The 23695-nt window shown below is 45.9% G+C and overlaps 1 protein-coding gene across 1 annotated transcript in view; it reads right to left on the reverse strand.

Annotated features, from left to right (window-relative positions):
- Positions 1-17121, reverse strand: part of LOC137373343 (hepatic sodium/bile acid cotransporter-like) — a 29874-nt gene extending 12753 nt beyond the window's left edge. The window contains exons 1-4 of the mRNA XM_068038165.1: positions 16865-17121; positions 10807-11008; positions 4207-4385; positions 1925-2127 (exon numbers count right to left, since the gene is read on the reverse strand). Coding sequence (XP_067894266.1) covers positions 1925-2127; positions 4207-4385; positions 10807-11008; positions 16865-17106 — 826 coding nt within the window. The 5' untranslated portion in view covers positions 17107-17121. The remainder of the gene's footprint in view (positions 1-1924; positions 2128-4206; positions 4386-10806; positions 11009-16864) is intronic.
- Between the last annotated feature and the right edge of the window lie 6574 nt (positions 17122-23695).

Genomic DNA, 23695 nt, shown 5'->3' on the forward strand with positions numbered 1-23695 from the left:
AGTAGGAATAAACAGGTCTTTTTCCGAGTGGCAGGCAGTGACTAGTGGGGTACCGCAGGGATCAGTGCTTGGGCCCCAGCTATTCACAATATATATTAATGACTTGGATGAGGGAACTAAGTGTAACATTTCCAAGTTTGCAGATGACACTAAGCTGGGGGGGAAAGTGAGTTGTGAGGAGGATGCAAAGAGGCGCCAATGTGATTTGAACAAGTTGGGTGAGTGGGCAAATGCATGGCAGATGCAGTATAACGTGGATAAATGTGAGGTTATCCACTTTGGTTGTAAAAACAGAAAGGCAGATTATTATCTGAATGGTGATAAATTGGGAAAGGGGGAGGTGTAACGAGACCTGGGTGTCCTTGTACACCAGTTGCTGAAGGCAAGCATTCAGGTGCAGCAAGCAATTAGGAAGGTGAATTGTATGTTGGTCTTCATTGCAAGAGGATTTGAGTACAGGAGCAAAGATGTCTTACTGCAGTTATACAGGGCCTTGGTGAGACAACATCTGGAGTACTGTGTGCAGTATTGGTCTCCTTATCTGAGAGGGTATTCTTGCCATGGAGGGAGTGCAAAAGAGATTCATTAAGCTGATTCCTGGGTTGGCAGGATTGATGTATGAGGAGGGATTGGGTCGACTAGGCCTATATTCACTAGAGTTTAGAAGAATGAGAGGGGATCTCATAGAAACCTATAAGATTCTAACAGGACTAGACAGTTCTGAAGAAGTTCTGAAGAAGGGTCACTGACGTGAAACGTTAACTCTGCTTCTCTCTCCACAGATGCTGCCAGACCTGCTGAGTATTTCCAGCATTTCTTGTTTTTATTTCAGATTTCCAGCATCCACAGTATTTTGCTTTTAAAAACTCTTCAGATATTGCCTCAAACTTTTCACTTTCTTTTTCTTCTGCTCTTTTCTGTCTCTATTTGCATGGGTGTATTGTGTATGCATGCTAGCGTGGGTGCGTCATGTATCTGTAGGCATCAAGAGAGCCTGCTTGTGCTGGTTTCTTTGCCTTATAATTGGAAAGCGGTGAACAAGGATTCACCAAAGGGGAGCTAAAAACACAGCGTGTTTAAAATTAAACCCAGTTACGGTAAGACCAGGTGAAGGCTGAAAGGGACCCCTAGACCTCTTTCTCACCTGGTCGTAACAGTATGTGCACAGAAATGCATGGTGCATTGACAGGCCTTCCAGAAAGGCTGTGGTCAATGTCAAGGAGCGTGGAGGAGTCTGATATCAATTTGGCACAGGGCTTTGCACAGAACTTAGAGCCCATCCATTCCAGCGTGGATGTGGTGGTCAATTCTAATAGCACATGTGGATCAAACCACGATATAGTGTCTGATGGCCAATGTCTCAGCTTCTATTGCAGTACAAGCAGCAACAACTCACTGTCTGGGTGCTGCAGTGGAAGCTTTTGTAATGCAAGGTTAGCTTGCTGTCATGAAAGCTCAAACTACTGTAATTTATGAGGAACACTTTGGGAAGTATCTCACAAGGCCTTGGAGAGAATGCAGGGGAGATTTACTAGAATGGTACCAGTGATGAACAACTTCAGTTATGTGGAGAAACTAGAGAAGCTGAGATTGTTCTCCTTAGAGCAGTGAAGAGTAAGGGGAGATTTAATAGATGTGTTCAAAATTATGAGCAGTTTTGATAGAGTTAATGAGGAGCAACTAGAAAAAGAACCAGCGGGGAGATAGGGAGAATTTTTTTATGTAGTGGGCTATTATGATCTAGAATGCACTGCTTGAAAGGGTGGTGGAAGCAGATTCAATAGTAACTTTCCAAAGGGAACTGAATAAGTAAATATAAAGGAAAATTTTGCAGGGCTATAGAGAAAGAGCAGGGGAGTGGGACTAATTTGGATAGCTCTTTCAAAGAGCCAGATAAATGATTCTATGAAAGAAAATTACTTACTATGTTCCTTAGGTTTCTTGATCTTTTTGTAACTTTGATAGATCAGTACAAGAATTAATGCTTCAGAAAGTTGAAACACCAAGAAAATTAATGGAAATAAGTAAAGAGCACCAATATCTTCTTGGCGGAAAGCAACTTTCAGGATGGTAGAACACAGCTGAATATTTTGGCATCCAGTTTCCATAGAAACTGTCCGTTTGCACCTGTAAAAACAGAGTAAAACTTGTTGAAAGAGACTTTCTGGATGATGATCTTCAATGTGCTCTACAATTGGATGGCCATTATGATGGTTCAGGTAGCTGTGCTGATGGGGCTAGAGTTACTTATGTGAATAGACAGTGAATTTACAGCAAACAAAATGACCCAGCAGCTTGGAGGTGGTTCAGTCTGCTTCATAGGTACTGGCTGAATTCAAAAAAATGATAGCATACAAATTACTGTCCAAGTTATTATCATACAAGTACTTAATGCATTAACACCTCCATTTAAATCGGAGAGGAAGGAATTTGATATAAGCGATACATATGATATATATAATGGGACATATAATATCATTGAGTAATTTCTGGCTCTGGTCCTTTTTTCACAAATTTCTTCCAATTCTAATCATTCTTTTGGGCTTCTAAAGGTTTCCCTGTAATGTTATAATGCAATGTATGTATAGATCTTGATTTTGTGCGATGGTTTAAAACGGTTGATGTCGAATTGGCATGACTATGTGGGGGTAGGATCAGTAAGTTCGCGGATGACACAAAGATTGGCCGAGTGGTTAACAGTGAAGTGGAGTGTCTTAGGTTACAGGAAGATATAGAGGGGATGGTCAAATGGGCAGAAAAGTGGCAGATGGAATTTAATGCTGAAAAGTGTGAGGTGATGCACTTTGGAAGGAGTAATGTGACATGGAAGTATTCAATGAATGGCCTGACATTGGGAAGTTCCGAGGAACAAAGGGACCTTGGCATGTTTGTCCATAGATCTCTGAAGGCAGAAGGGCAGGTTAATAGGGAGGTGAAAAAGGCATATGGGACACTTGCCTTTATCAATCGAAGCATAGATTACAAAAGCAGGGAGGTCATGTTGGAGTTGTACAGAACTTTGGTAAGGCCACAGCTGGAGTACTGTGTGCAATTATGGTCGCCACATTATAGGAAGGATGTGATTGCATTGGAGGGGGTGCAGAGACGATTCACCAGGATGTTGCCTGGAATGGAACATTTAAGCTATGAAGAGAGGTTGGATAGGCTTGGGTTGTTTTCGCTGCAGCAGAGAAGACTGAGGGGTGACCTGATCAAGGTGTACAAGATTATGAGGGGCATGGACAGGGTGGATAGGGAGCAGCTGTTCCCCTTAGTTGAAGGGTCAGTTACGAGGGGTCACAAGTTTAAGGTGAGGGGCGGGATGATTAAGGAGGATTTGAGGAAGAACTTTTTTATCCAGAGGGTGGTGACTGTCTGGAATGCACTGCCAGGGAGGGTGGTAGAGGTGTGTTGCCTCACATCCTTTTAAAAGTACCTGGATGAGCACTTGGCCTGTCATAACATTCAAGGCCATGGACCAAGTGCTGGCAAATGGAATTAGGTAGACAGGTCAGGTGTCTTTAATGCATCTGTGCAGACTCGATGGGCCAAAGGGCCTCTTCTGCACTGTATTATTCTGTGATTCTGTGATTCCATAACTCCTAGCCTCTTGCCATTAAAAAAAAAATTCTGATTTGTCTTTCTTAGATCCAAGGTAGATGACCTCACAATTCCCCACTGAATGACATCTGCCACAGTTTTGCCTACTCACTTTGTCTATGTTCCTTTGTAACTTTCTGTTACCATCTACAGAACTTAGTATGCCTCCTAATTTAATGTAATCGACAAACATGGATATACCGCTCTCTATTCCTTCATCCAAGTCATTCCCCTGAGGGGTCATCTGACACAGATATAAATAGCGCATTTTATTTTAGAATTAGTTTTTATTTTTCTCTGAGTCGGGAACTTTCTCTATCATTATATGCTAGTTGCTCTTCTACTGTGATACTGACAGCCCCAACTGGATGCTAAACATCTACCTTGACATACAGCTAGCTTCTATTTTACAACCAGGTATTTGTTTCTTCTACATCTCAACCTGAAAGGTGTAGCAAAGCCTCTGATATGCATGTTCATTGTAATTAGTGCTTAATTTAAATATATCCTTTATTCTTAAATTGGTGGATCCAAAACAGCGACATAAAAAGTACAAACAAATGTTAAGCTAAAGCTATTTGTACTGCAATTAATTACACACATTACCTTTCTGGTAACCTGAATAAACATGAGAGGGCATATCCTAAAGTATATCCGATAGTGGGCATTAGTGCTGTGGTGACAAGTAGACGCGGGGAGAAGAGCATCCACAGAGTATTCCCAATTGACATTCCTGACAAGATGCCAATTATTATTGCTGCAATGAGAAGAATAAACAGCCCTGTCTAAAGAAGAAACATGTGAGATTAGAATAACAAAATACTTCCAAGGAAACAATCTCTCAAAGGCTCAAACACCAACAGCGTGACTCAATTTGTTTTAATGATACAGTCTCCAAGTTCAACTCAAATGAATTCTGCAACTTCTCAGAAACCACTTCTGCAATTGCTGCTGTGGGTCAATAGCTGGAGTGATTTTACTCCATTTATTTTAAGTAGGTTAATGTCTTCGTTAAAATAGTGGACAGGAATATGATACAAACACGCTAAGTACCTGTCTGCTAATCTTGCCAGCAGCAATTGCGAGGTTTGTGCATCTCTCACATGGTCAAAATAGTCACATGGACAAATACGGGTTAATTAAAGAAAGCCAGCAGGGATTTGTTAAGGGAAAATCATACTTAACTAATTTGCTGGAGTTTTTTGCGGATGTAACAGGGCAGTGCTGTTGATGGGGTGTACATGGACTTTCAAAAGGCATTTGATACAATACCCCGCAACAGACTTGTGAGCAAGGTTATAGTTCATGGAATAAAAGGAACGGGAGCAACATGGATACGGAATTGGCTGAGTGACAGGAAATAAAGAGTAGTGGCTAATGGATGTTTATCGGGCTGGAGGAAAGGTTTGTAGTGGAGTTCCCCAGGGGTCAGTGATTCATTTTGGTAGAAAGAACAAGGAGAGACAATATAAAATAAAGGGTACAATTCTAAAGGAGGTGCAGGAGCAGAGGGACCTGGGTGTATATGTGCATAAGTCATTGAAGGTGGCAGGACAGGTTGAGCAAGCGGTTAATAAAGCATACATGTTTGAACTAGTTCGGCCTCAGCTGGAGTATTGCATCCAGTTCTGGGCACCACACTTCAGGGAAGACGTAAGGGCATTGGAGAAAGTACAGAAAAGATTCACGAGAATTATTCCAGGGATGCGGAATTTCAGTTATGAAGACAGATTGGAGAAGCTAGGACTGTTTTCCTTGGAGAAGAGAAAGCTGAGAGGTGATTTGATAGAAGTATTCAAAATCATGGTCTGGACAGAGTTGATAGAGAGAAACTGTTCTCAATCGGGACAGGATCGAGAACAAGAGGGCACAGATTTAAAGTATTTGGTAGAGAAGTAAAAGTGACACGAGGAAAAACATTTTCACGCATCGAGTGGTTAAGATCTGGAATGCACTGCCTGAGAGAGTGGTGGAATTCAAAAGGGAATTAGACTGTTATATGACAGTAAAGCAAGGGGGAGAAAGGTTATCGGGGGTAGGTGGTAATGTGGAGAAATCAGCTATTATTGAATGGCGGAGCAGGCTCGAGGGGCTGAGTGGCCTACTCCTGCTCCTAATTCGTATGTTCGTACGTAAAAGGAAGAACGCGCAGGATTATGGGAAGAAGGCGGGGGAATGGAACTGAGTGAATTCCTCTTTCAGAGAGCCAGTGCAGACCGCGATGGGCTGAATGGCTTCCTTCTGCACTGTAATAATTCTGTGATTCTGTGATGCAAGAGAGCAGCCTTTACCCTCACGGTGATTTTTGCATGTAATAAGATCATAGACTCTCAAAATCTTAACATTAAAAGTTATTAGAATATTGAGATTCTTAATCTTCCCTGTTGCAAGAGGAATTGACACATTGCACATAACTAGATATTTTTTGTGGGAGGAAAAAAGAGATATGTCTTTGACCAGAGGAATGGTCAGCACAGAACATTCATGCATATTTTCAAAAGAAGGCACTGCAGCACTAGCCTGCCGAGTGACTTGAAACCCAATGTGACAATATGTTTGGCTGAGCCAATCAAACCTTATTGATTTTAATCAATGTACCAGTGGACAGAAATGGTTGCCAGATATGTATATATATATATATATATATATATATATATATATATAAATGATTTGGAGTTGAATGTAAGCGGTATGATTAAGAAGTTTGCAGATGATACAAAAATTGCCATGTGGTTGACAATGAAGAAGAAAGCTGTAGGCCACAGGAAGATATCAATGAACTAGTCAGGTGGGCGGAACAGTGACAAATGGAGTTCATGTCTGGAGAAGTGTGAGGTGATGCATTTGGGGAGGGCAAACAAGGCAAGAGAATACACAATAAATGGTAGGATACTGCGAAGAATAGAGAAACAGAGGGAACTTGGAGTGCATTTCCATAGATTCCTAAAGGTGGCTGGCCAGTTAGGTGGTCAAGAGGCATACAGGATACTTGCCTTTATAAATAAAGGCATAGAATATACGAGCTAGGAGGTTATGCTGGAACCATATAAAACCCTAGTTAGGTGACAGCTGGAGTACTGCATGCAGGTCTGGTCACTGCACTATAGGAAAGCTGTGATTGCACTAGAGAGGGTACAAAGGAGATTTACGAGGATGTTGCCTGGACTGGAGAATGTTAGTTATGAAGAAAGATTGAATAGGCTAGGGTTGTTTTCTTTGCAACAGAGGAGGCTGAGGGGAGTCCTAATTGAAGTGTATAAAATTATGCGAGGTCTAGATAGAGCAGATCAGAAGACCCTATTCCCCGTGATTGAGGGGTTCATAACCAGGGGGCATAGATTTAGGTTAAGAGGTAGGAGGTTTATAGGGGATTTGAAGGGAAATGTTTTTAGGGGTAGGCGGTGGCGTAGTGGTATTATCACTGGACTAGTAACCCAGAGACCCAGGGTATTTCTCTGGGGACATGGGTTTGAATCCCACCACAGCAGAAGGTGGAATTTGAATTTAATTAATAAATCTGGAATTAAAAGCTAGTCTAATGATGGCCATGAAACCATTGTCGATTGTTGTAAAAACCCATTTGGTTCACTAATGTCCTCTAGGGAAGGAAATCTGTTGTCCTTACCTGGTCTGCCCTCAGCTGATGATTCAGTACTCCACCATGTTGAACACCACTTGGAGGCACTGAGGGTGGCAAGGGCACAAAATGTACTCTGGGTGGGGGACTTCAATGTCCATCACCAAGAGTGGCTCGGTAGCACCACTACTGGGCGAGTCCTAAAGGACATAGCTGCTAGTGGTGGGGGAACAAACACGAGGGAAAAACATACTTGACCTCGTCCTCACCAATATGCCTGCTGCAGGTGCTTCTGTCCATGACTGTAGTGGTAGGAGTGACCACCGCACAGTCCTTGTGGAGACGAAGTCCCGCCTTCACATTGAGGATACCATCCATCGTGTTGTGTGGTACTATCACCGTGCTAAATGGGATAGATTTCGAACAGATCTAGCAATGCAAAACTGGGCATCCACGAGGCGCTGTGGGCCATCAGCAGCAGCAGAATTGTACTCAACCACAATTTGTAACCTCATGGCCCGGCATATCTACCATTACCATCAAGCCAGGTGACCAACCCTGGTTCAATGAAGAGTGCAGGAGGGCATGCCAGGAGCAGCATCAGGCATAATGAGGTGTCAACCTGGTGAAGCTACAACACAGGACTATCTGCGTGCCAAACTGTGTAAGCAGCATGCGATAGACAGAGCTAAGCTATCCCATAACCAACGGATCAGATCTAAGCTCTGCAGTCCTACCACATCCAGCCGTGAATGGTGGTGGACAATTAAACAACTAACTGGAGGAAAACAAGAAATGCTGGTACCACTCAGCAGGTCTGGCAGCATCTGTGAAAAGAGAAGCAGAGTTAACGTTTCGGGTCAGTGACCCTTCTTCGGAACTGACAAATATTAGAAAAGTCACAGGTTATAAGCAAGTGAGGTGGGGGTGGGGCAAGAGATAACAAAGGAGGTCTAGATTGGACCAGGCCACATAGCTGATCAAAAGGTCACGGAGCAAAGGCAAACAATATGTTAATGGTGTGTTGAAAGACAAAGCATTAGTACAGATTAGGTGTTAATACACTTAATATTGAACAGCAGCAAGTGCAAACATGAAAAAAACAGTGGGTAAGCAAACTGAACAAACTAAGATGAAATGAAATAAATGCAAAAAAAGATTGTAAAAAATGTAAAAAAGAATGTAAAAACAAGGAAGAAAAAATAACTAAAAATGAAAGTAAAATGGGGGGCTGTCATGCTCTGAAATTCTTGAACTCAATGTTCAGTCCGGCAGGGTGTAGTGTGCCTAATCGATAGATGAGATGCTGTTCCTCGAGCTTGCGTTGTTGTTCACTGGAACACTGCAGCAATCCCAGGACAGAGATGTGAGCATGAGAGCAGGGGGGAGTGTTGAAATGGCAAGCAACCGGAAGCCCAGGGTCCTGCTTGCGGACTGAGTGGAGGTGTTCCGCAAAGCGGTCACCCTGTCTGCGCTTGGTCTCCCCAATGTAGAGGAGACCACACTGTGAGCAGCGAATACAGTATACTACATTGAAAGAAGTACAAGTAAATCGCTGCTTCACCTGAAAGGAGTGTTTGGGGCCTGGGATAGTGAGGAGAGAGGAGGTAAATGGACAGTATTACACCTCCTGCGATTGCAGGGGAAGGTGTCATGGGATGGGGACGAGGTGGTGGGGGTAATGGAGGAGTGGACCAGGGTGTCGCGGAGGGAATGAGCCCTTCGGAATGCTGACAGGGGAAGGGAGGGGAAGATGCGACTGGTAGTGGCATCACGCTGGAGGTGGCGGAAATGGCGGAGGATGATCCTTTGGATATGGAGGCTGATGGGGTGAAAAGTGAGGACAAGGGGAACCCTGGCACGGTTCTGGGAGGGAGGGGAAGGGGTGAGGGTAGAGGTGCGGGGAATGGGCCGGACACGGTTGAGGGCCCTGTCAACCACAGTGGGGGGAAATCCTCGGTTGAGGAAAAAGGTCATATCAGAAGCACCGTCATGGAAAGTAGCATCATCAGAGCAGATGCTTCGGAGACGGAGAAACTGGCATTATTAATTTACAGGAGGTAGGGTGTGAAGAAGTGTAGTCGAGGCAGCTGTGGGAGTCGGTGGGCTTATAATGGATATTAGTAGACAACCTATCCCTATCCTCGCCATCTCTGGGGGTGATATAATGTAAATGCTTAAAATGATAAAAGGATAGCATAGGCTAGATAGAAGAGACAGTTTCCAGTAGTTAAGGAGTCAAGAACGAAGATGTAAAAAAGATGTAAGAAATAGATGTAAGAAATTTAGACCAGAAGGCAAGAGAAACTTCTTCACAAAGGGTTGTGAGGCAGTGAAATTCACTTCCAGGGTTAATAGTTGAGGCAGAAACTATATCAACATTCAAGAGTACATTGGGTGAAGGAAAAGGTGTGGAAGAGATGTGGTGACAGGGTGGTTAAATGTGATTAGAACAATTTGCTTGCGTGCAAGGTAAACATCGACATGCACTGATTGGGCTGAATCGCCTCTTATTTATTTAGAGATACAGCACTGAAACAGGCCCTTCGGCCCACCAAGTCTGTGCCGGCCATCAACCGGCCATTTATACTAATCCTACACTAATCCCATATTCCCTATATCCCCCTACCAGCACTAGGGGCAATTTACAATGGCCAATTTACCTATCAACCTGCAAGTCTTTGGCTGTGGGAGGAAACCGGAGCACCCGGCGAAAACCCACGTGGTCACAGGGAGAACTTGCAAACTCTGCACAGGCAGTACCCATAATTGAACCCAGGTTGCTGGAGCTGTGAGGCTGCAGTGCTAACCACTGCGCCACTGTGCTGCCTATCTTTTTGTGTTGTACCTTCTATGTGCTGTGCACTTTTATCCACACGGAGAGATTACGGCGAGGAGCTAGTGGGCAACGCAATAAGCACCAAGAAATCAGGAGGGTGCATGGAATGGAAAAGCTTGGAGAATTTGGGAGGGAGTAGGTCTCGGTGATCTCAATGGGATTGTTTCTGGACATTGTAGGCGGGAGGCTGACAAACAAACTGCAGTGAACAGACTCCTGTGCATGTTTAGGGGATGGGGGTAGGGTGAAGAAGTGGCTGACTACTTGCTTCTGGGAGTTATTTTCATAAAGAAAGCTGGGGTAATGCCTGGGATTGGCAGTCCTGGGCACAGATTTAGTAGATTGTTTGCAGGATATTTTGTGGCTCAGTGATGCTTGTGGAAGGGGAAAAGGGAAGGAACTGGAGGCAGATTTATGAGTATGTAATGCAATTTAATTGCATTCGCAGTACATTGCTCTTGGAAGGAGATTTCAAACTTGCAGCCTGGGTATAAAACTGCTGAGGATTGGCTGTCATGATAGGAACAGCCTGATTTTCATTGCCAGTGAAATGAATGAAATGAAAGTTGTTGGCTTCTATATTTGGTCTGCAAAGTTATATATGCATGTGGACGGAAAGCTGAAAGCCTACCTCTGAGACTCTTAGCCAATGAGAAAGATTGCTACAACAGATACAATAAATATTATCATTAAATATGTCATTAGTTTGAGGATTCATTTAATTTATGAATATTTTTGACAGAAACTAAACAGAAGTGATAGCATGCTGCAATACTGACAAGTATCTTACTTTAGTTATGATCTTTGAGTACTTTGGGTACTTGTCATTGAGGAAAATGCCAATGCCACAAGGAATGAGCGTTAAGACCAGGGTTATGGAAATCTCTCTGTATGGAACTTTACTTGCCAGTGATAGGCCCTTGCAATAGAGATAAAGAAGAAGGGGCATCATGCCAAGTGCCAGCACTGTAGAACATGTGGTCATCACAATACTGCAAAGAGAATAAGGGAGACAATATTAAATAAAGCTTCAGCAAAGATCAGGCAAGGACAATTTAGTTGCCACTTCTAAAATACAATGTTACTGATTGTAACAGTGCTGGGTAATATTTATCTCTTCACTGATAGTTCAATCTCTACAGCGGGACTATTTCCTGTAATACCTACCGAATAGAATGGGGTGTCCACGCAGTTAACATTATTTACGAATATATACCACCTCATTCTTGCTCTATTCCTGCCTGCCACCGCTTTCACTGGACCCTTTCTTTAGGTGGCTGAGGCACCCGTTTGACTTGTTAACACATGCAAATTGGGGTCATCCAGATCCCAATGATATTTTAATCGTTGATTGATTGGGGCCACCTGGCTTTGTAAAACTAGTCGGCACAGAAGCAAAGGCCCTAGAAGGTAAGTTTCAAATTTGTCTTTGTGAGGCCAGGAGGAGCAGGCCCCACAAAGAAAGTCTGGGCCTCTGCTCACCTGGGTTCCCTCCCTTCCTACCCATAAGACCTTGCAGAAACCCTCCCCTATGTTGCAGCAGGTGACTGTAGGGCCATCCAATCTTTGCCTGCTGGCTGTCGGCCAGCTGCCACAGGTGGTGGGATGTAAATGAGGCCTGGACCTCAAATTAATAATGCCAGGTTGTGGAGGGTGCGGGGTGGGAATTGATTCTTGCCCTATCCTGCTAATGCCCGAAACCCACGCCCAGTTAAAATTGCCCCCATCCTCATTTTTAAGGAGGTAGGGGATGGAAATCCTATTCCAGGATGTTTCCCATCAGAGACTGGTATGTTCAGCAATTCTGAAGTTTTTTGAGTGTTGAGAGGATCGATAATAAAATCACAAATAATGGGATAATATTCAGACAAGCTGTTGGAATATGTTAAATGGAATGAATTAAAAGTGTGCTGGCCCTTTATGTTAAATGTAATAACAAAACCACAATGACCCTTCACAAATCTGTGTGGTGAGGATACTGCAGCCTCATGGTTAGATTACCGATTTTCTGCTCTTATTTCCTGTCCAACTCATACTGGACGTATAATTGTGTAGATGTAAGTAAGGTGAAGAAAGAATTTGATTTGGCCAAAATAGCTAAATAGTTTACTGACAACCACTATCTGGTGTCATAAACAGATGCTTTGGCAAAGCATTGTGGTGCCCATATACCATCACAACTGAAAACCTGAATACTTTCACTTGAAAACAATTCTCTACTTGCCAGTTGGGAATAAATTACTTTTCTTGATATTCTGAAACCTTTTTTCTCCCGATAACTGCAAGTAATCTATTTCTGGGATAAAAATATTTTAGTTAACTTCGAATGACAGATGGAGGATTCAAACCAAGTTTTATTGGCCTTTGGGTTATTTCAGTCACAGCTAAAGGCAGCACATTTAGAATTACATACACACTCCATCCACCTCCCTCCCCACTACTGGAACAACTCCAAGGAACATTTTTGAATTTGTACATTAAAAATTGCACATTCTGATTAATTTTAGCACTTATATGCACCGCAATTAATAGATTTTAAATTTTAAGAAGGAAAAATAGTGACATCTGGGTTTTCAATCATTCCATCACTTACCCAAAATCTACCTCGACAATCAATCTCCTACTCCAAAGCACTAGATTAATTCACAGAGACACTACAAAGTAAAAATTTGATTGCTATTATTCAGGCAGGGGATCAAAATTTGCGATCAGCCCGCGCCCACAGATCAAGATAGGCAACATGCAAACTTGGTGTACCCACCTCATCTGAATGAACATAGCACTGGCCTGCACAGCTCCCGTGCTGCTTTCTACTCCTGAACGCTGCCTGCAGTCTCTGCACACAGCAGGGGTCCCAGCAGCATTGTTTGCAGACAATGTGGTGTAGCCAGCCTGCTCTTTTTAAAGGCAGCTGTACCTTAAAGGGAAGCTGCACTCAACAATATTGCTGTAATGTAAAGTATTGCAAAATGAATACCAGAGGGTTCCATATTGACGGACATGCGCTTGAGGTATTAGTGGTACAGAGGGGCAGGAGGAGAGATGCCCTGGGTTTGCAGGAAGACCAGGGGACCCTCAAGGAGCACCTTCAGAAGAGAGTGGAGCAGATAGCCAGGAAGGTGAACATCTGGATTCTGGACCTGAGGATCTGACAGCAGTGCCATAAGAAGAAGCATTCTATTTGCCTCATGCTGGACATCAAGGTCAGTAAATGCGTCTTCATATAAAATCCCCTGCCCACCACACCACTCACCTCTCATGCTACTCAATGAGTCACACCCCCATCAATCACCCAGCAGCACTCCCTGGCACTCAGGACTGAGGCCTAACCTCCAGATACTCCACCTCACCCTCACACATCTATCAATGCTGCTAGGCTCACACCCACCTCTCACTGCCTCTACTAAACTACAGCTATTCAGCTATGGCAGGCACATCGCCCAAACCTAGCTCTACACATTCAGTGACATTCTGCCCTCTCTCTTGCGGGACAAGGTGGCACATAATAGAAGGGAGCAGAGCAGAACTGGCAGGGAACAAGGGAAACAAGGATGCCTGCATCTCCTGAGCCCTGTGGAGGAGATAGTTCTCTGCAGCATGGGCCAGCTGCAATGGGGCCTATGACATCCGGCATCACTGAGAACATTGAGGATGGTGGTGTGTTACTGCTTTATGTACCTTCTCAACTCTCGGCACCCCTCATCCTACTATCTGACATGATGAACAAGCTGCTGATATTGTGACCGTGGAGCTCTTGCTTTCCACCCCAACTCTCTTCCCTCACACCAAACTTCCCCTTGTCCTAGCTATGCTGCCTTTTTATGGGATATGTGGCACCTTCTTTGTTCCAGACCTCCTCAGCTTCCCTCCCTCACCTCTTTTTCTGATACACTATGACCGTATCGGTGCCGTTTCCTGCTCTCAGCCTGAACCGAAAGATTTCATCAACTTTCCTTCCAATTTCCACCTGTCTGTCACCTTCACATGATCCATCTCCTAATCTTCCTTTCTCTTCCTCGACTTCTCTGTCTCCATTTCTGGAGATAGGCTCTTAACCATTATTCACTATAATCCCACTGACCCCTACAGCTACATTGACGACACTTCCTCTCACCCCTGCTTACTGTAAGAACTCTATTCCGTTCTCGTAGTTTCTTCATCTCTGTCTCATCTGTTTGGATGATGCAACCTTCCATACTAGCACTTCCGATATGTCATCCTTTTTTCCTCAACTGAGGATTCTTCCCCACCGTGATTGACAGGGTTCTCAAACATGTCCGATCTATTTCCCACACTTCTGCTCTCACCCTTTCCCCTCCCTCCCAGAATTTTCATAGGGTTTTCCTTGTCCTCACCTTCCTTCCTACCATTATGGCCCTGACAGATGCCTGCACATCTCGGGCATATACTGTCCCCATTAACTGTGGCCTGGTTGTCTGACGGAGATGCTGGGATCTCTCCCAGGGTATCTTGTTAGCTCTTTTATAAGGAGATTGAAATTTTTTGAATTCTACCTTATGCTTTGGGAGTCCAGGCCATGAACCTGACTGGCACCCTCAAGATGGTCTCCACAACTGTATATGGAATGTTTAGTACATCTCTTCCTTGGAGTCCTTGTCCCTGGGCCTTCTGCTCTGATGGCCTTATTTGGGGAGGACATAGGCTCTGTCCCTTGCAAGACCATCAGGGAACTTTGATGATGGGTTGAAATCGAGCAATTCTGGGTCCTGACCTAATTTACAGCCTGCCTACCGCACTCCCTTAACATCGAGGCAACATTTGACTGAATATGACACCAAGAAGTCTTCACAAAACTGAGATCAATAGGCATCAATGGAAAATCCCTCCAGCAGCCAGTGCCATGCAGGCTAATTATCACAAACAAAGACATTACTTCTGGAGCTCCTCAATAAAGCATCGTCAGCCCAACCATCTTCAACTGCTTCATCAAGCTCCGTCTATGATAAGGCAGAGAACAAGGCTGTTTACTGACAATTACAAAGTGTCCAACTCTATTGGCAACTCCTTCTGTAATAAAACAGCCATGCAAATCTGCAGTAAGACCTGGATAACATTCAGGCTTTCCCAGGAAGTGGCAAGTAATATTCACATCACAATAGTGTACGAAGATAAATTTAGTGAACAAAGCACTCCCCCAAGACTATTCCCACCTGCTTCAAGCATCTAACCCACCCAAAGCAGTGCCCTAAGACGCCCCCCTCTCCCCCCCCCCCCCCAAAAACACTGCTGTACAATGCTTCCCCACACGAAGCACTTCTCCCAACTGGAAGCCACCTCACAATATATTCACGATCACACTCATCTCTGCAGACCACAAGGTCATGGGTTTAATATACACTTGTAAAAATGGGGTTGCCATTTAATGTTGAAACCCAAGATCCTATGTCTTTTCTGTCTTTCAGATGTGATGGTATACTGAGTCATTACATTCCTGAATGGTAAAGAGGAGGAAGTAACCATTTCTCTGGCTAATATTTCTCACTGAAATACCCTGAACAGAGCTGCACTGTGAATGGGATGTGAATGATGTACTACACCATTTCAAATAAATAATCGAGGGTTGAGATTCTAGATGCTTGTAATGTAAAACCATCTTACTACTTGCAAACCTGGGGGTAAATCAACTGAAAGTAGTTTGCTTCAGCAGAAGATGTGCATATTTAAATAATAAACTTCATGTCAATTTGTTCTATTATAAATTCATATATCCACATTTATAATAAAAGCCGTTAACTTATCACACTGTAATTACATTGCCGGTCAGTGGAGGAGCTGTGGGGTCACCATTGCTGGGAGTAAAGCCCTTCTTGGGTATAAAATTAAAACCAGGCCTGACCCGAGCCCTTTAATTTTTTTTCGTGCCCGACCTGACCCTACACGAATCTCCTTCATCTGTTCCGGCAGCAGGCTGTTCCAGCAGCTGGAGTTGTGGGGAATCACGGGTAAGCCTGATCCCGTGAGTTCCCGGAAGCAGTGTCCAGCCCAACCCGAACCGAGCTCGAACGCTGGACTCGGAACTTCGACCCGACCCCGATAAATGTAGTCGGGTCTAGTCGGGTTTGAGTCGGGTAGCCAGGCTTTAACTGGGAGGGTGTAATCACAGCGCAACAAGTTTACAAAAACAGTTTCCATTATGAAAGTGAATATAGGAATTTATAATGGAAATGTGAAGATAAGGACAGAATGAACGACTTTAAAATGAGGACTGAATTACATCTGCACACCTGATCTAGTAATCCCCTCTCTGTAATCCTGCTTCACTCAAGGACTACACTTGGGTATGATTTTCTGTAGGCAACTCTATGGGAAATGGATCAGTAAACAGAAGATATCTCAAAGCAGCAATTGAGAATTGAATGCTGTGGGACATAGTGGAGGATGCTGATAACTGAACAGTTAACTTGGCTATCAAATATTGTTAAAGGTTCACTTGAACTAAGGTTCCAAATTTAAAGGGGTGCTGTCTTCTTGGAAAAAACATTTGACAGGCTATTTTTGGCTTGGGGAGGAGCAAAGGCAAATGTTTAATTTTTTAGCACAGTGATGGTACAATCAAGCAGCACAATAAAGCACACTGAGGGGAACTATGTCACTGCACGATGGATTTGTAAACAAATATAAAAAAAGACTGGCTATTTTTTAATGGAGACAACATCCTTTAAAATTTAAGGGGGTGAAATTGGTCTTCAGTGAATGTGATAGCAGATGGGTCGACAGTTTACACAGTGCCTGGTGATCTTTTCCAAATGTTTTACATTTTGGCAAAGATCAATTATACCCCTGAATTGCTAGAAAAGCCAAGCTTCAATTGACCGGCTGTTTCCTACCTGAGATTCATGTCTCCATTCAGTGCCAGTGAGAAGATATTGGAGAGTGCTCCACCAGGGCAGCAGCCACAGATAAGGACAGACACAGATTCAATGGAGGATAGTCTGAACATCTTGGCGAGGCTGAAGGCTGTCAAGGGCATAATCCCATATTGAGAAAAAACTGCAATCAGCACCCCCTTTGGTTTCAAAATGTGAAGCTTGATCATTGGTAATTCCATCGTGCAGCCCAGTGAGACCATCGTGATGAACAAAATAATGACAGAAATGACAGTGATGGTTTGATCTATTAGCTTTCCTGTTGACTGGTCTATCCATCCCACAGTTAGGTTTAAGACTGGTGTTGAGTTACCATCCAGGTGTATGTTCCAAGCATCTTTCACCAAATATTCCTCACTGGTGATGTTCATTTTGACTCAAAAATGTGTTGCTTTATCCCAAAATCTTTTCTGCTATGTAGATAAGAAGCAAACAACCCCAGAAATATTTATAGCATTATCAACATGAGGAGATGAGTTTGCATGATAAAAATCTGTGAGGTACTCACTTCAAGTGCTTGCATGTAGCAGAATGTTTCTATAAAATCCAGCAATTCTTCTGAAGTTACGACAGAACAAGCTCCCTAAGGTCTCGTTTTCAGTTTGAACTGTGAGCATTCAGTGACTGTATTCAGTCCAGTGCCTGAATAGCAACAAAGAACTAGTTATTCATCTCTTTTTTGGACGGCAGCTTAAAATCCTCTGTAATGCTTCTGATTTAATTACATGGGAAATGCAGACAAAGCAAAAAAAACGACCCTCCACTTGCCCAATTTCTGCATGAACACATTTCTTGAAATTCTGCAGTAGGAAGGTGAAGAAGACGCTCGTCACCACTGTTACAAATCATTCAGGCACTACATATTTTCCCCACTTGTTCCTCCAGTTATCTCCCCTCCCCTCCTGAAGATCATGGTCCACATTGGAGCATGTCTCCCACAGTCCACACTGGGACATGTCTCCCTGGGTCCACACTGGGACATGTCTCCCACAGTCCACACTGGGACATGTCTCCCTGGGTCTGCAATGGAACCTGTCTCTCTGGGTCCACACTGGGACATGGCTCCCTGGGTCCACACTGGGACATGTCTCCCACAGTCCACACTGGGATATGTCACCCTGGGATGTACTGGAACCTGTCTCCCTGGGTCCACACTGGGACCTTTCTCCCACAGTCCACACTGGGACATGTCTCCCTGGGTCTGCAATGGAACCTGTCTCTCTGGGTCCACACTGGGACATGTCTCCTACAATCCACACTGGGACATGTCTCCCTGGGTCCGCAATGGAACCTGTCTCTCTGGGTCCACACTGGGACATGTCTCCCACAGTCCACACTGGGACATGTCTCTCTGGGACGTACTGGAACCTGTCTCCCTGGGTCCACACTGGGACCTGTCTCCTACAGTCCACACTGGGACATGTCTCCCTGGGTCCGCAATGGAACCTGTCTCTCTGGGTCCACTTTGGGACATGTCTCCCACAGTCCGCACTGGGACATGTCTCCCTGGGACCGCACTGGGGACCGTCTCCCACAGTCCACACTGGGACCTATCTCCCTGGGTCTGCACTGGAACCTGTCTCCCACAGTTCACACTGGGACATGTCTCCCTGGGTCCGCAATGGAACCTGTCTCTCTGGGTCCACACTGGGACATGTCTCCCACAGTCCACACTGGGACCTGTCTCCCTGGGTCTGCACTGGAACCTGTCTCTCTGGTTCCACACTGGGACATGTCTCCCACAGTCCAAACTGATACATGTCTCCCTGGGTCCGCACTGGGACCTGTCTCCCTGGTTCTGCACTGGGACAGGTCTCCCTGGGACCATACTGGGACAGGTCCCTCTGGGACCATACTGGGACATGTCTCACTGGGTCCACACTTGGACCTGTCTCCCTGGTTTCACAGTGAACCATGTCCCCCCTGGGCCCACACTGCATCCTGTCTCCCTGGGCCCACACTACATTCTGTCTCCCTGGGTCCACACTGGGAGTTGTCTCCCTGGATATGCACTGAAACATGTCTTCTCTGGTTCTGCACTGGGACAGGTCTCCGTGGGACCATACTGGGACGTGTCTCATCGGGTCCACAATGAAACGTTTCTCCCTGGGTCCACACTGGGATCCGTCTCTCTGGGTTTACACTGAAACATGTTCCCCTGGGACAAACTATGACCTGTCTCCCCGGCTCCTCACTGGGAGTTGTCCCCTGGGTTCGCATTGAACCATGTCCCTCCTGGTCCACACTGGGTCCTGTCTCCCTGAGTCCACACTGGTACTTGTCTCCCTGGGTTCACACTGGCACTTGTCTCCCTGGGTCCACACTGATACATGTCTCCCTGGGTCCACACTGGGTCCTGTCTCCCTGAGTCCTCACTGGTACTTGTCTCCCTGGGTCCACACTTGGACCTGTCTCCCTGGGTCTACACTGGGACCTGTTTCCCTGGGTCTACAATGCGACCTGTCTCCCTGGGTCTACAATGGGACCTGTCTCGCTGGGTCCACACTGGGACCTGTCTCCCTGAGTCCCCACTGGGACCAGTCTCCCTGGGTCTACACTGGGACATGTCTCCCACAGTCCACACTGGGACATGTCTCCCTGGGACGCACTGGAACCTGACTCCCTGGGTCCACACTGGGACATGTCTCCCACAGTGCACACTGGGACATGTCTCCCACAGTCCGCACTGGGACCAGTCTCCCTGGGTCCACACTGGGACCTGTCTCCCACAGTCCACACTGGGACATGTCTCCCTGGGTCCGCAATGGAACCTGTCTCTCTGGGTCCATACTGGGACATGTCTCCCACAGTCCACAATGGGGCATGTCTCCCTGGGTCTGCACATGGACCTGTCTCCCACAGTCCACACTGGGACCTGTCTCCCTGGGTCCGCATTGGAACCTGTCTCTCTGGGTCCATACTGGGACATGTCTCCCACAGTCCACAATGGGGCATGTCTCCCTGGGTCTGCACATGGACCTGTCTCCCACAGTCCACACTGGGACCTGTCTCCCTGGGTCCGCATTGGAACCTGTCTCTCTGGTTCCACACTGGGACATGTCTCCCACAGTCCAAACTGATACATGTCTCCCTGGGTCCGCACTGGGACCTGTCTCCTTGGCTTTGCACTGGGACAGGTCTCCCTGGGACCATACTGGTACAGGTCTCTCTGGGTCCACAGTTGGACCTGTCTCCCTGGTTCTGCACTGGGACAGGTCTCCCTGGGACCATACTGGTACAGGTCTCTCTGGGACCATACTGGGACATGTCTCACTGGGTCCACACTTGGACTTGTCTCCCTGGATTCACAGTGAACCATATTCTCCCTGGGCCCACACTACATTCTGTCTCCCTGGGTCCACACTGGGAGTTGTCTCCCTGGATATGCACTGAAACATGTCTTCTCTGGGTCTGCACTGGGACAGATCTCCGTGGGACCATACTGGGACTTGTCTCATCGGGTCCACAATGAAACGTTTCTCCCTGGGTCCACACTGGGACCATCTCTCTGGGTTTACACTGAAACATGTTCCCCTGGGTCCAAACTATGTCCTGTCTCCCTGGTTCCTCACTGGGAGTTGTCCCCCTGGGTTCGCATTGAACCATGTCCCACCTGGTCCACACTGGGTCCTGTCTCCCTGAGTCCACACTGGTACTTGTCTCCCTGGGTCTACACTGGTACTTGTCTCCCTGGGTCCACACTGGGACCTGTCTCCCTGGGTCCACACTTGGACCTGTCTCCCTGGATCTACACTGGGACCTGTCTCCCTGGGTCTATAATGTGACCTGTCTCCCTGGGTCTACAATGCGACCTGTCTCGCTGGGTCCACACTGGGACCTGTCTCCCTGGGTCTATTATGGGACTTGTCCCCCTGGGTCCACACTAGGACCTGTTTCCCCGGGTCCACACTTGGACCTGTCTCCCTGGGTCTACATTGGGACATGTCTCCCTGGGTCTACAATGCGACCTGACTCCCTGGGTCTACAATGGGACCTGTCTCGCTGGGTCCACACTGGGACCTGTCTCCCTGGGTCCCCACTGGGACCTGTTTCCCTGGGTCCACAATCGGAACTGTCTCCCTGGATCCACACTGGTACCTGTGTCCCTGGGTCCACACTGGTACCTGTCTCCCTGGGTCCACACTGGTACCTGTCTCCCTGGATCCACACTGGTACCTGTCTCCCTGGGTCCACATTGGGACCTGTCTCGCTGGGTCCACACTGGGACCTGATCCCTGGGTCCACAATGGGATATGTTTCACTGGGTTCACACTGAGATTGGCCATGTGATAGATAGCGAGGAGGATAGCTGCAGGAAGATATTGATGGTCTAGTCGGATGGGCAGAAAAATGGCAAATGGAATTCAACCTGGAGAAGTGTGAGGTGATGCATATGGGGGGGTCAAACAAGGCAAAGGAATACATGATTAATGGGTACCTACTGAGAAGTGTAGAGAAAGTCAGGGACCTGGGAGTAAATGTTCACAGATCCTTGAAGGTAGCAAGACTGGTCGATAAGGTGGTTAAGAAGGCATATGGAATCCTTTCTTTTATTAGCCGAGGTATAGAATATAAGAGCAGATAAGTTATGCTGGAACTAAATAACTCATTGGTTAGGCCACAACTTGAGTACTGTGTGCAGTTCTGGTCACCTCATTACAGAAAGGATGTAATTGCACTAGAGAGGGTACAGAGGAGATTTACGAGGATGTTGCCAAGACTGGAAAAATGCAGCTATGAGGAAAGATTGGATAGGCTGGGGTTGTTCTCTTTGGAACAGAGAAGGCTGAGGGGAGATCTGATAGAAATGTACAAAATTTTGAGTGGCCTGGATAGAGTGGATGTGACGGGCCTATTCACCTTAGCAGAGAGGTCAGTGACTAGGGGGTATAAACATAAAGTGATTGGTAGAAAAATTAGACAGGAGATGAGGAAAAATCTTTCACCCAAAGGGTGGTGGGGATCTGGAACTCACTGCCTGAAAGGGTAGTTGAGGCAGAAACCCTCAAATCATTCAAAAGGAGTCTGGATCTGCACCTGAAGTGCCGTAATCTGCAGGGCTACGGATCAAATGCTGGAAGGTGGGATTAGAATGGGTGGATTGTTTTTTGGCTGGCACAGACAGGATGGGCCAAGTGGCCTCTTTCTGCACCTTAAAATTTCTATGATTCCATGTCTCCCTGGGTCCCACACTGGGACCTGTCCCCCTGGGTTCACACTGAACCATGTCTCCCTGGGTCCACACTGAACCATGTCTTCCTGGGTCCTCACTGGGACCTGACTCCCTGGGCCCATACTGAACCATGTCTCCCTGGGTCCCACACTGGGACCTGTCCCCCTGGGTCCACACTGAACCATGTCTCCCTGGGTCCACACTGAACCATGTCTCCCTGGGTCCTCACTGGGACCTGACTCCCTGGGCCCATACTGAACCATGTTTCCCTGGGTCCATACTGGGACATGTCTCCCTGAGTCCACACTGGGTCATGTCCCCCTGTGTCCACACTGAACCATATCTCCCTGGGTCCACACTGGGACATGTCTCCCTGGGTCCACACTGGGACCTGTTGCCCTGGGTCCACACTAGGACCAGTCTCTCTGGGTCCACACTAGGTCCAGTCTCCCTGGGTCCACACTAGGACCAGTCTCTCTGGGTCCACACTAGGACCAGTCTCCCTGGGTCCACACTAGGATCTGTCTCCCTGGGTCCACACTAGGACCAGTCTCCCTGGGTCCACACTGGGACCTGTCTCCCTGGGTCCACACTGGGTCATGGCTCTTTGGATCCTGACACCCCTACTTCGCTAAACAATTACTGCCTTCTTCAATTGCAGACCTGGACAGTGAATGTCAGCAATATGTTCACATATGGGCAACATTGCAGGTGAACCTGATTCTCTCCTTATTAGGGTGAATTGCCAATAAGTGTTTCTGGATAGTGATTAGGATTGAGAACTGTGTTTCATCTTTTCATTCCCCAATCCAGGAACACTGTGGCAAATTGGATTGTGCCGAAGGCTTTCCCAGCTAAGATGATGTAACTCAGCAAGATCAGGTGTTAAACTGATTGCGTTATGAACTAGGGATTAAACCAATTCTATTATTTATTAAGATGCCTAATATGTTTATTTGTTACATTTCTGAGTTGCACTTAGATTTCTGTTAACTCTTGGACCCTCAGAATAACAGTTGTGAAGACAGTACTTCACTTTTCAATGATAACTACCTCTTCCACAAGTATATTTATCCCTAATTCATAAAATATATATTTTAGGATTTCACCTTCCCCTTATCTCACTCTGCCTGAAGTCTAGCTGACACCTGCCCCTTCTCCCTCTATACCATTGTTTGCCCATTTCCTGTGATTTGCATCCTCCAGTAGGCCTGATAACCACTTGTCTTCCCCAAATACTGCCCCTTCTGGACTGAACCTTCAAAGGTCTGGAAATCATGCTTATGACTTCTTACAGGTAACACTCCATGATTTATAGGCCTAGTCCCAACCAGTTCTGCCAATTGGGCCTGAATAATCCTGCTATGGTCCTTTTTGGCCTAGTCTTTGTTGAGAACTTTTGTCTCAGTTTACAAGATCTCTTGTCAGTACTGTTGATTAGTTAATCTTGCCTCAGGTGTATGATGATTATGACTTTGTATTTAAGTTGATGATTATCACAATATTGCCATCCTGCTGTATAAAATGTGCTGTGAGCTCTTCCTTTAACTGGTTATGATTTTCCCCTTTCTTTTGTTACAAATTCCAAAGTACAAGTTTTAGAAAACACACAATTGAAT

This window comes from Heterodontus francisci, chromosome 9 (assembly GCF_036365525.1).
Source record: "Heterodontus francisci isolate sHetFra1 chromosome 9, sHetFra1.hap1, whole genome shotgun sequence".
In the NCBI taxonomy this organism is placed as follows: Eukaryota; Metazoa; Chordata; class Chondrichthyes; order Heterodontiformes; family Heterodontidae; genus Heterodontus; species Heterodontus francisci.